Source organism: Bison bison, unplaced genomic scaffold (genome assembly GCF_000754665.1).
Source record: "Bison bison bison isolate TAMUID 2011002044 unplaced genomic scaffold, Bison_UMD1.0 scf7180017864080, whole genome shotgun sequence".
NCBI lineage: Eukaryota > Metazoa > Chordata > Mammalia > Artiodactyla > Bovidae > Bison > Bison bison.
The window spans coordinates 3,624,629-3,637,637 of record NW_011494652.1 but is presented as its reverse complement, the minus strand read 5'-3'; the positions used below and the strand labels follow the sequence as shown (position 1 = coordinate 3,637,637).

Below are 13,009 nucleotides of genomic sequence, written 5' to 3'. Positions count from 1 at the left end.
GACACGCCCAGCGTTCTAATACCACAGACAACCCTTCTGAGGATACAGGCAGCCTGTCCAGGAACCTAAATGTGTCTCGAGTGCACGGTGCCACGTGCAGCGCAGTTTCCCGGAAGCCAGCGTCCCCCAAGCGGTCTTGCGAGCTGCGCTGCTTGTGGGCGGCTGAGGGTTGCGGCCCACGGCTTCGTCTTGTCCCCTCTGAGGGGTCCCCGCCCTCGCCTCCTGAGCCCCAGCTGTGCTCTGGTTTTGTTGGGGAGACTGTATTGGTTTTTAGACACAGAAGAAAATTCACTCTGGTTTAAATTGGCAGAATGGCTTGAAATTATTTTCTCATTCCCAGAAGATTTTTAAAACAATTTTCACAAAATTTTAGGAAACCTTTCTGATCTGTGTTCTGATTTGTGTAAGTAAACTGTTGATACAGATGATGACGTGAGTATCCTGTTCTTCTAGGTATCCAAATATATCTTGTGAGTTGCTCACTTCTGATGTCTCCCAAATGAACGATAGACTGGGAGAAGATGAATCCTTGCTAATGAAATTGTATAGCTTCCTCCTAAACGATTCCCCCTTGAACCCACTACTTGCCAGTTTCTTCAGCAAGGTGCTAAGTATTCTTATCAGCAGAAAACCAGAACAGGTAAATACTGTTTTCTAAGAAGGTAAGTATTAGGGCTGAGCATCCCCTGAGATGATCCTCAGTGATTTTGTCGCTTCAGTGTTCTGAGTGTGCCTTATGTCCCACGTTCTGTAAAAGAACAGATTTTACACCTTAAATATCTGCAGTGCTTGCTGACTTACCACTGACTTAACTCCTTAACAAATACATTCTAATTTGACCTCCTTTTTTCTGAGCGCCTCATATCTCAGTTTTCCAGTGTACTTGGCTTCCTTTTCTGATAGGTGGTTGGAAGCAAGAGCACGCTGGGGTCAGTCTGTGAGGGTCGCGTGAGGAGGGGCACACAGTGGCAGGGGGTGTGGGTGGCGTCCTGGCGACTTTGTGGCAGGGTCACAGTGTGCTCATTTATCCTTCTCCCTGACAAAGAGCACAGGCGACGCTTAAGGCAGAAAGCTTTCCCATAAATGATTGATGATTAGTTTATACAACGGTCATTTTTTTTTTTTTTTTTCTCTTCTATTTTGCTTCCACCCCAAAACCTGAGACCTCTGGGTAGTGACTGCCGTGTACACACACAGGGAGCTTCGCTCTTCTGTCCAGCAGAGCCTGGCAGGAGTTGGGCAGGAGCCTGCTCCCACGGTCCGCCTCCTCCCCCTCCTCCTCGTTCTCGGTGTCGCCCCGCTGTGCCCCGCCTCCCGTCTCCTGGGCTTCGTTTCGCTCTCAGTCCCCTGTGCCTGGAAACTTGCATGTCCCAGGCGTCTGCTGTGTGTGGTCCAGCAGCGTGAATACCACCCGAGCGCTTGTTGGAAACGCAGTTTCTGGAGCTTCATTTCAGGCCTGCTGAGTCAGACACCCTGGGGTGGGGCCTGCAGTCTGGGCTGTAAGAAGCCTCCCAGACGACTGGGATGCATGCTAAAATCATGGCTCTGGTGGATTCTGGTGTGGAAAAGATCTGCTTACGAAGAGATTAGGATTCACTTATGCAAATGGGCCCCAGGGAGCAGCAGGAGCCTCACACGCCCAAGAACAAACTAAGAGTCTGCAGAGTGCAGGCCGTGGGGGTGTGAAGGCAGAGCTGCAGGGGCCACAGCAGTCGGGCCTGGCGTCCTTCGTGGTGGAAGGCAGGCTCCGTGACCTGTCCTTGCTGTCAGCAGACCTGGAGGGGCTGGAACTATTTTCGGCCCAGAACGCCTGCCCTGTGCCAAGGCCAAGTGCATACAGGTCTTATTTTAGACAGACGAGGTCGTGCTTTCGTGTTCTTAGTTGAGCAGGATTGCCTTTCTCAGTGTGTTGGAACTGAGGTTCTTGTTTCTTAGACAGTAATCCCCGAATCCCAGTCCCTCCGGTACGGCTCGTCCTTCCTCCTCCCGCCTTTGGATGAGAAATGACAGGACTGCTTACTCTTCTAGGAGAGTTCAGCTCACCCCGTCAGTCTGTGTCCTGGTCAGTTCCAGGTGGCTGTGGTCGTGATGGAGACCAGTCTCACATCCCCTCGTGCCTGTCTTCCCCTCTCTGTGCCCGAGGCCCGCATCTGTGGGGCCTGGTGTCCATGTATCTTCAGCACAGAGTGAGGACATGCTCAGAGCCCTCTGGGCTGCTGAGCCTTTGCTTGGTCTCCAAGGCCAGACGTGTCACCTGTGTACAGAAGGTGGCACGCGCCACTTCAGCGCTGAGAGAAGGCCGTTCACTCTGCTGCTTGTTGTGCTTCTCAGCTCAGCCCTCATCACGAGAGGACTCGAGAGTCCTTGCTTTGCTCTTTCAGCTACGAGAGAAGCCCACACTGGCACCTTCCTCTCCTTTTGAGAATCATGAGTGTAAATAAAGGTTTCCCATCACATGATATGTTAGTAAGGGTATGTGCAACTGAATTCAGACTCAGTCTGATTTAACCAGTATAGACACCTCTCAGGATTAACTCGCAGAGCAGCAGGACCTTCTGTGAGGGGCACCCTGAGTGCTGGCGGGTGAGCCCCTCCACTGCTGTCCCCCAGACAGGCCACCTTGCCGTCCTTGCTGTGCCCCCTTGGCCCTGCCTGTGGGCTCCGGAGTCGGTGCTTCGGCCACTAAATGCAGTGTTTTGGCCACATGCCACCTTTTCTCCCCCCTCTCCTCCACTGTGCTTTTAAAACTACTGTGTGACTCAGCTGTGAGTGGATTATGTGTAACTCACTGCACGTTTGTGCTACAGCCTTTAACCTCACTGTTTAGAGAAGCAGTGTGTGATGGCTGATTCTGTATTTCCATCTGATGGTGTGAAGCAGTTTTAGTTCACCCCTGGCTTCTAGCTGTCATGTGGGGTGATGAGCTTGTGGCTCTGTTGGATTTAAATCTCAGGGCAACCACTTTTTAGCTTCTAGCAAAATCCTTGACTGGTCTGAGCCTCAGTTTCCTCACCTAGAACATTTGAGTTGAGCAGCCCCACCTCACAAGCTTCTGGGAGACGTCAGGGCGATATTGTCACGGCAGCCGCCTCGCTGGCTGTGCTGCTTTTGGGACTTTTGAGCAGATGATCCCTGTACACGGACAAAAAAGCCAGAATGTACACAGGGGTGTCCAAGGCAGAGCATGTTTCTTCCTGTGCAGGAGAGACCTAGGTGGCAACCCTGACTTCACTGATGTTTTCTTATCCCCTCGGTTAATGGTCAGCCTCTTCCACGCTCAGCCTCCTGGTGTTAATCTGATCAGGTGAATGGCTGAAATAAAACGCAGCTGTGATTTTCTATAGCATGTGAGTTAGCCACTTTGACTGATGCAGAAATCTGTTTTGAATGTTTTTCTTGCTAGAGTACAGTTAGGACTTCGGATGTTTAGTCTGCATTTTCGTGTAAAGCCTAATGGACTTGCTTTATGTCTATAAATTGTTAAGTGGTATATTCTCTTGCCTTTTATGGAGTGTTACATTTTTGATCCTCATTCTTTCAGAATTAATAATGAAAGTGAGCAGAAATGAAAGATTCTGTTATGGTGTGTTTGTATCAGGGAACAGGTGGTAATTTGGGAGTTTTTTTTTTTTTTTTTAAAGAGGTTTTTCAGTTCTGTAATAATCAGAAGTCTTTCCGGTTTGACATCTATGGCTAATTCAGCCTTTGACTTGCCTTAAAGTGGTGATGGGACTTCGGAGGGGGCAGCCCGAGGGGTCAGGACTGAAAGTGTCCTAAAGTTGATGGTTCCCCAGGGATGCGTCTTTCAGTTGTGGCTGTTCTCCTCTAGATTGTGGATTTCCTGAAGAAGAAACGTGACTTTGTGGACCTTATTATAAAGCACATAGGAACGTCGGCCATCATGGACTTGCTGCTCAGGCTCCTGACGTGCATCGAGCCCCCGCAGCCCAGGCAGGAGGTGCTGAATGTGAGTAGTCAGGCGGCGTGGGCGGGCTGCGGCATCTGGGTGGGATTCCAGGGACGGGTAGTCAGGGTCTGGGAAACCGGGGTGGGGGGCAGGAGAAGGGCTCCACCACAGGAAGAGACCCAGGTTTTTCCAGGGTTAGGGTTCCCCATGTGCACTCCCCAAGAGACACAGGCTGTCTTCTTGTTCTCTTCCTTTGCTGGCTTTGCTCTTCAGCGGAGTGGGAAGGCAGACTGGATTTGTCTTAGCTGGTCTGGTGGGAAGAGCAGAAATGGGAAGGTCGGGAGCTCTGTCTCGTTTGAGCAGGCTGTGAGGAATCTTCTCTGTCTTGAGGAGATGTCACCTGCAGGGATGTCTCTAAGAGTCAGAAGGAAGAGCTGTGGTATTTCCAGGGGATCTGGCTTCGGAAGTAGCCTCATGGATGCCTAGGAGCATGGGATAGCAGGAGAATGGAGTTTACCTTCAAAGGGGCACGTATTTCAGATTTGGGGGAGGTGGTTATTCCAGGACATATGGCTCTGGAGGACTGTCTTGGGTGGGAAGAGGAGGGTGTGAATGATTTGAAGGTGAGGTTTCTCGCAGGCTCTCAGCGCTGCCTCTTCCATCCCTTCTCTTTCGTCCCCTTCACTGCCTTCTTCCAGAACCATTCCCCAGTCCATTCTGTCTTTAATACTCAACCTCAAACCTAAGAACTCTGGAAATGAGTTTTATTGAAACTGCTAAAGACCTAGGAAGGCCCAGAGGAGAGTTAGTAGGGTCTGTCAGGAGGCGTTCCAGGGAGAGGGGCATAGTCCACTGAGGGGGGCAGGCATGACAGGTGTGTGTGGGGGCATGGTGTGTCAGGGGACGGTGTCAGGGCTGGGTCTGTAGAACCAGGCGGAGGTCTTCTGAGAGCCATGGTCATGTGAGTATGTCAGCTGAGAGGACCTAGTGAATATCCTGGGAAAGAGCCCTAAACTGGGGCTTCGGTCACCTTTAGGTGTGTATTTGTGGATGCGAGTGTTTTCTCCGTAGAGACTGGGGACTCCAGAGAAGGCAGTTAAGGCTAAGAGGGTGGTTGCCTTTATATGTTATTACTGAAGTAGGTTATTCAGTATGGTTTCTTAGAGTTCCCAAATTTGGTCATTTCTGAGTTGGATTTTAGGGCTCACTTCCAAGGGAGTAGGTGTGCTTCTCAAAGGATGTAGCGGTAGGTGGTTAATAAAGGTGGAGGTCGAGGTAAGGGTAGTGAGAACTCTTGTGTGTCTGGCTTTGATCTGGGGGCCAGCTGTGGGCTGGGCTGTGGCTGCTTGTTAGTAGCTGTGGAGGTGGCTGGGGGGTAGATCTGTTCACTGCCCGCAGTTTCCCACTTTCTCTCTGGGTGGTCGGGACCCTCAGCCCCAGCTTCTCTGTAGAGGCGTTTGCATCCTGTTTGAGGACGTGGCTACTCAGAGTGTGGTCCCAGACATCACCTGGATCTCACCGCTGCCCTGCTGGGTCGGAATCTGTGTGTGAACAAGACCCCGGAGGGGCTTCATGTGCACATTTTAAAACATCTTAAAATAAGATGGGCCCCTGCCTTCCTGGTGGTCTCCTGAGATCTTTTGTTTGCATTTTCCTTTGGCATATTCTCCTTGAGGAGCTTGAAGACAACCCAAGAATTTCTCCGCAGCCTTTAGCACATTGTGTTTGATTTCCTGCCTCCCGCTCCCCACCTCTTTTAACTTTTGGGAGCGTGTGTGTGTGTGTGTCTGTGTGTGTCCATCCATCTGTTCTAGGTAGACATTGCCTTTATTTACTTGGTGTTTCTCTTCCTTGTGGAATTAATATTACGCCAGGTGCTTTTTCATTTATTCTTACCCCTTTCATATTTTCATTCATGGCAGTAGTTCATACATAGTGGAAGAAGAATGTCCTAGTCATGATAACCGCTCTTTGCTAGCATGTGACCAGGCAGATAAACTTTCTGTGGCACCCCCCAGCCCCCACGCTTCCTGTGCTTGTTTTTGTTTTAGAATCTAAGAGTTCATCGTGTGTTTTAAACCCAAGGCTTGATACGATATACTGTTTTTCTCAGCCTTTCTGAAGCTGCCTTAAAATGAACACTCTTACAGAAAATGTATAAATTCCATCTCCGCTTCCACTTCGTAAGCAAAGCACAGGCTTTGTTAGTGCGCGGTGCCTGAGAACTAACGTCACTAAGCTGACGTGTAGGATTTGGGTATGTGGCTTTGTGATATGGGGAGTAGTTGGTACTCTAGCTGCTGTTAAAATAATATATTCACTGCCATTTTCTTTTGGGGGACTTTTAATTTCCTGTAGTGTTCAAAGTTCAGAGAAAACCTGTACATTCTACTTAAAATATGATGGATATTTCTGTACGTTAATCTTCACTGGGGCTTGGACAGGAGCCACTCATTGCTCTGATTCCTTCTACAATGTGTTTTACAGTGGTTAAATGAGGAGAAAATTATCCAGAGGCTCGTGGAAATAGTTCATCCATCGCAAGAAGAAGATGTAAGTTCTCTTTTGTGAACTTGATTTTTTGGGAAAACAAGTCACGTTCGTCTGGGCACAGAGCGTCATTTCACTAGATGTGAATGGGGAGGACAGGTACTAGTGGTCACCTGGAATGCTTCAGGCTGACAGTTTTCTAAACACCAAAGGCTTTTAAAAATGCTGTGTTTTGCTGAATGTGAAACGGTAAGCCCTGGGTCTCGTTCCGTCTCTTTAGAGCGCGGGCTGCATCTACTCACCTTCCTCACAAACCTCCTCCACGATTTTTTCTTTTATCCCCATCTTTAGCCCAGAGGATGTGGCCACATCTGTCTGCACTTGTGTTTTCCATTCTGGCAAAAGCCTCCAGACATACAGCAGCTCCGGGTCCCCAGTGCATCCCAGAGTGCTGGGCTCTTGGGCACTCAGGCTTCTGTGCCCTGGCTGGTTTGGCCTTTGTCCTGGGTGCTGAAGGTTGACTGGGCGGCAGTGTCAGAGCTGCTCTGGAGTTTGCTCGGGGAGCTCTGTAGGCTGGGCTGGGGGGAGTCACCAGCGGTGTGCCTCTGTAGGGGAGACAGTCACCCGGCTGCTGTGCGGCTCTGAGCCCTGTGGAGTGGCCAGCATGTGGCCATGTCTGCCTAGAGAAGTTATCATTCCATGTGGTTCGGTGTAGTATCTACAGAGGAGTTGGTTCAGAGAGCGTGCTGGGTGTGTCTTGCGCACGGGCGCCCTCCTCTGACGCTCTGGCTGGTGGGTCAGTTGGAGAGTGAGCGCTGTAGAAAAACAGTGCCAGGGAAGAAGCATGTGGCTGGAGGGTGTTCTCCCCTACGAAGGGGAGACTTCCCTTCTACTCTGGTCCATTCAAAACCTTTTGGTCCCTGGAGTTCATCAAAAGCAGGCTCTCCATCCCACTGTCCCTTTCAGGAAAAAAAAAAAAAGCAAGGAGCTAGCCATGCAGGGGCTGTGGCTCTCCTCCGACAGCTCACTCGTTGCCCCTGTAGTAAGTACTGTTCCTGCTGACACCCAGGACACGCCCGTGTGGACCGTCTCGGGGCCGTAGCTTTGAAGGGGCCTTGGCCCTCCTGCTGTGGCTGGGAGAGGGGAGGTGGGGGGTCGATGATTTATTTCCAGAGCACATTTCCCGTGCGCCATAACGGAGGGCAGGGGCGGGCCTGGCCTGTTCCCAGGGCGGGGACGCAGCTTGTCCTTACTAGGCTCTTGCTCAGCTGGACACGGTCGCTGTCTGAAGGCTTGGCGAAGGAGAGGCCCACTTCTGGAGCAAGTCGTTTTGCAGAGGACAAAGTGTTTGAGGCATCAGCACCTTCTCTGCTTGACTTGCAAGAAAGTGTATTTTGTTTTTTTGGACAGTCCTGTTGACATTTCTGTTGGGTATTAAGGGGGAAGCTGCATGCTACACTGCACTGAGCAGTTTATATTTATTGAGGAGGTTTTGGTGCCTGATTCCACACTGGGGGGTGGTATCCTGGCGCGTGTTATCACCTGTGCTGAATCCCATTGCTCTGCTCTCGCTGGGTGGGCGGCGCTCAGTGCCACGTGCCTGGCACCAGCATCTGAGAGCACGCTGTGGCGTCGCACACTAGCATGGGAAGAAGGTGTAGGGTTTCTTACTCACTAGTATATTCCAGAAAGCTGCATTTTGTTTTTTTTTAAGTCACAGAAGTGGGTTCATCTTTCTGTGCTGCTAAAAGTATATCAATTGAGGACATACATTTTTCTTCAAGTTTAATTGTAGAAAGTTTACTTGTCAGAACTTTAGTCACATTTCTCTACACACAGCAGCTGTATTTTGTTGGCAGTATTGTTAACAGAGCTCATTAGCCCAAGAGGGTAAAATACTCAATACTTTACATACGTTATTTCTTATTTACTGTAGCTTATGGCCAGTGTTATTTTGTGTTACTTAAGCAGTTTCTTCACTAACTTTTTATCATAGGTTTGACTCCCGGTGTGTTCTGTAGTTGACACTGTGCTTCTTTCCTCTAGCGGCACTCAAACGCAGCACAGTCACTTTGTGAGATTGTCCGCCTGAGCAGAGACCAGATGCTACAGGTCCAGAGCAGTGCAGAGCCAGACCCCCTGCTTGCCACTCTAGAGAAGTATGTTTGCGTCTCTGTTCTGGTTGCCTTTTCTCGTTGGTGCCCTGTGATACGTTACCCTTGTCACTCTTTGGTAAGTGTTCCTCATGTGGGGATTGGGTCCCTGGAAAGTACCTGTGGGCGGGCGAGCAGGCAGGAGAACCTGCTCATCCGATCTCAGCCCCTCATGATGCCCTTTGGAGACCTACAGGGTAAGAATGTGTTAATAAGTAAGAGCCATTTCTGTGTAGGGTTCTGAGATGGGACAGTCCCGGCCTCCACGGTCTTTGAGGGAAGAGAGTTAAGTGCAAACACATTTGATCAGAAGCTCTTCCTAGGATTCACTCTGCCTTGGCAGCTGTTCAGGGGTCGCCTGACCAGACCTGATACGAAGGGTTATGCATCCGTGTGTTTTGTTTCTTTGTATTGCTTTTGCCCTTGTTTCTAAGTAATTCGCAGTGAACAGACAGCTTGTGTTTAGGTGGAAGACCACTTAGGGGTGGTGTTCGATTGTGAAGCCTGTGAGTGGCCAGCCCACCCTACTGGTGTATCTAGAGCCACACGTTCTCAGGGAGAGTATTTGCCGTCAAGCATTGTGCGTGCATTCAACCCGAATCCATAAAACTAACAGTGGTTTTAATACAAACAAGGCCTCTCCCCACTTTGGATGAACGATTGGGAAAGACGGTGAATAGTTAGCACTGTTACATGTGACTGGCAGTTAGCTTCAGTTTACTGCTGCTGCTGTTCTTTTTAGTGACTTTGTTGGAACTTTTTTAAGTCTTCCTATGTATGGAGGCTCATTTCCATCTTTTGGCTGGGAAGGCCCTTTTCACTAGTTCTCTCGAGTAGCAAAACTTAAGAGCTTGTCAGCTTCTGAGTAAAATGTCATCTTAGCTGCCCCGTGTTAGTTATCCTTGTAATTGTGACTTATGTACTCCATACAGTACTAGTAATTATGAGGTTGAACCATGTGAAACTGCCATTCGAGTAGGTTAAAAAAGGTGGGCTGTCAGTAATCTCATACGGTACATGATTGCATTGTCTAATAAAAATACAATAAAAGTCACATGTAATTAAAGTTTTTCTAGTAGCCATATTAAAGTAAAATATAGGTGAAATTAATTTTTATATATTCTAGAAGCTACATATGTATTTATAATTTATACAAAAATGTATAAGTATATATTATTATATTATTTATAGATACAAAATATTTCAACATGTGTTTATTTAAAATTATTAATGAGATATTCTACATTCACTTCTGTGAACAAAGTTTGGGAAGTCCAGCGTGTACTTTACACTCAGGTCAGTTCAGACTGGTTACCTTCTGAGTGTTCCGTGGCCACAGGTGGTGCTCGGTACCTCTCTCTGGGGTGAGGCTGCTGTTTGAAGAATATATGGGTTTACTGTAAAAAGAAAAGCAGCCAGTTTTTCAGAGCTCAATTCCAAGTTTAGTATTATTCTGTAGGCTGCTGTGTGCTGAGTGACTTTTACAGTACTGTTGAGAGGTCTTATAAGCAGTTGGAGTGCTGGCTGGGAGTACTGGAAGACTGCTTCCTGCGAGAGGATCCTCTGAAGTTAGGTTAGATGCCAGTTTGGTTTGCTTCCCCCAGAGAGGAAGAGTTTATTCCCTGCTTGCCATCCTCACCTGGCGGAGGAGCTGGTGCTGGTGTCCGTTGAGCCCACTGTACTGTGGGGAGACTGATGTGTGTGTCAGGCGAGCGGCAGAGCAGCCAGCTGTCGGTCACAGTGCAAGGGAGATTCTGCTTCTTAATCCGCATGGGTGCTAACAATTACTGAGAGCCTGGGAAGCAGGTTTCCTGAGAACATGTGTACACATCCACCAGACGGGCTACCTGGTGTTTTACCATGGTTGTGGCCTGTCACATGCACAGGAGAGTGTCCTCGGAGAGCTTGTGGAGAATACTTCATGTGCAGAGTTCAGTCAGATCCATTTCACTTCTGCCAAGTTATTTGGATTTATTTACCAAGTTTTAATTTTAGGGCAAAATGCAGCAATCGGTACGCTCTTGTACCTGTTTTAGATCTTGGTTAATTAAGTTAATAAGAATTATATACATTCTTATATAGTACTTGTATTACTGTGACCTTTTCTTCTGAAGTTGTTAGTCTTAAATAACATTACAGTTAGCGCTTGACTGTTGATTTGTTTCCCTAGGCAAGAAATTATAGAGCAGCTTCTATCAAATATTTTCCACACGGAGAAAAATGAATCGGCCATAGTCAGTGCAATCCAGATATTGTTGACTTTACTTGAGACACGGCGACCAACGTAAGTTTTCCTTCTGTTTCATGAAATGAGTCATTTGGTTTCCCTTTTAGAGTTTTTAAAAACTAAGAATTAAGTTAGTGGTTTATTTTTACAGTATCATGCCCTTGAATTTCATTTGTTGAATATTTTTCTACTGTATAAATAGTTTTATATGAATGCAGTACATAGATGTAGTTGAAAAATATGCTTTAGTGAACACTATTGGCAACATTTGGATTCTTGTTATTTGAGTTTTTGTAGTCATTACCAAAATACTACTATAATAAATCAAACCCATGCAGAACGGCTCACATTCAGGAGAAGCTTATTTCTTGTTTGTGAAAATTGAAAATAGCTCTTCCTGGTTGGTGTGCAGTTCTCCTCCAAGTGGCGATTCAGGGCTCTTCTGTCCTTTCTGCACTAACTTGAGGCTTCACACGTGAGGTACTGCAGTTCATTAGGCTGTTTAAAAATGGATGGACAGGTGGCTTGAGGCCTTAAGGAAAATTTTGTGGTGTGTTTAAGAATGAGAAAGTCTGTTTTTCCTATTTGTGTGCCTCTGGACAAGTCATTTAATATTTGTCATATTCTTTACAGTTTTATACCTAAAGCTGATTTACTTATTAATTGTCAGAATTTTCCAAATTGTTTCCTGGAGAATGAGAATTTGAAGAGGTGTGCATATATTCGTGTTCCAGGAGCCTGTGGGTTAGAGATTAGAATTTGTATTTTCCTCTTCACCATTGGGTCCATCCTGTACAGCAGAGGCGTGAAGCGAAGGCGCAGCCAGGTGTGCTGTCAGCGCAGGAGAATTCCGCGGTCCAGGGCTTTGGGATTTATTTTTAACGGTGTCATTTGGTTTCTAGCAAAACAGTAAACACAGCCTTATCAGTCCCTGCTTCCCAAAGTCTCCATCTCTATTCCTGTCTTTTTCATCTCTGGTTACTGATCATGGGATGTCAATGTGGCAGCAGTGCTTCAAGTGTATTGTAATTTGGGGATTGTATCTGCAGTTCTGACTTATCCTGTGTCTTCCCTGTTAAATCCTATTTTAAATAATGTAACCAGTAACTTAACGGTATTAATCAGGTGGTACAGGAATGTTATCTTGCTACTCCTGGTGTAAGGCAGTTGCATCATCTCTTAAAATGCTTTAAAAGCACATGAGCTGGTGCTTTGATATTTATGTTGATGACTTCGGCTTGAGAACAGAAATGATACAACAATAAAAGAAGTGACAGAAGAAATTTCTGATCAGAAGGAACTTACCCCCAGACCACAGAGGTTGACCAGATACTGAGCAGGATTAACTTTAAAGAGGGGCGGACAAGGGTGGTGGGTGGCTAAGATGTTAGCCTTATCCTTAGGAGATTTCTGAGTCCCTAGGATAAAGGGTAAGTCTTAAAACTATTTGGACAAGAAAAAATGGGTTAACTGCAAAGCAGATCAGATTGCCAGACATCTCATTTGTAAAGTTGCATAAACACCAAAAGACAGAGGGCAGGATTGTGACCCTGAAATATTTTGATTGCTGTGTGAGGCCATGAGGCATTTTCAGTCATGTGAGACCTCAGTGTTCCATCTGTTCCTTGGGTCAGTTACTTGAAGATGAACTTTATCAAAGTCAAACAGAAAAGTAAGGTAGAATAAAGAACTTAAGATAAAGAAATATATTGGTGAAAGTAATGATAAATGTAACAGGGATGTGAAAATTCATGTGACTATTAGGAATGAATTGAATAAGTCAAATGTTGAAAAAACAGTAAATTCCAGATTATTTTAATAAAACTCAAGAAATATGGAGAGAAGGGGTAAGTTATTGCACAGTATAACTCTTATCTTCTACTGAGGAACTGAGGTATTTTCATATAGTTCCATTTTTCAGCTTAAAAGGTGATGGTTCCGATGTGTTTTCTAATAAACATAGAGTGGTAGTAGGTTACTTAATGCCGGAAGTGCCCGGGTGCAGGGAGAGCAAGGGTGCCCTGAGAACTGTGGACATGGGACTTTGCGTTCACTTGTTAGCCCTGCTCAGGACATGTTGGCTGCCGGCTGTTAAGCCACTGGGGAAAGGGCCGCAAACCCTGTGACCCTGAAGACACAGGTGGGGGCTTACAGGTGGCACTAGTGGTAAAGAGCCTGCTTGCCACTGCAGAAGACCTAAGAAACGTGGGCTGATCCCTGGGTGGGGAAGAT

General features: G+C 47.1%; 1 protein-coding gene across 8 annotated transcripts in view; it reads left to right on the top strand.

Moving 5' to 3' along the window:
• PPP6R3 (protein phosphatase 6, regulatory subunit 3) overlaps positions 1-13,009 on the top strand; it is a 125,659-nt gene that overhangs the window by 59,911 nt on the left and 52,739 nt on the right. For all 8 annotated transcript variants that reach the window (XM_010837662.1, XM_010837665.1, XM_010837664.1 and 5 more), the window contains 5 exons: positions 454-640; positions 3,830-3,967; positions 6,395-6,460; positions 8,444-8,556; positions 10,721-10,834. In XM_010837662.1, the coding sequence (XP_010835964.1) occupies positions 454-640; positions 3,830-3,967; positions 6,395-6,460; positions 8,444-8,556; positions 10,721-10,834 (618 nt within the window). The remainder of the gene's footprint in view (positions 1-453; positions 641-3,829; positions 3,968-6,394; positions 6,461-8,443; positions 8,557-10,720; positions 10,835-13,009) is intronic.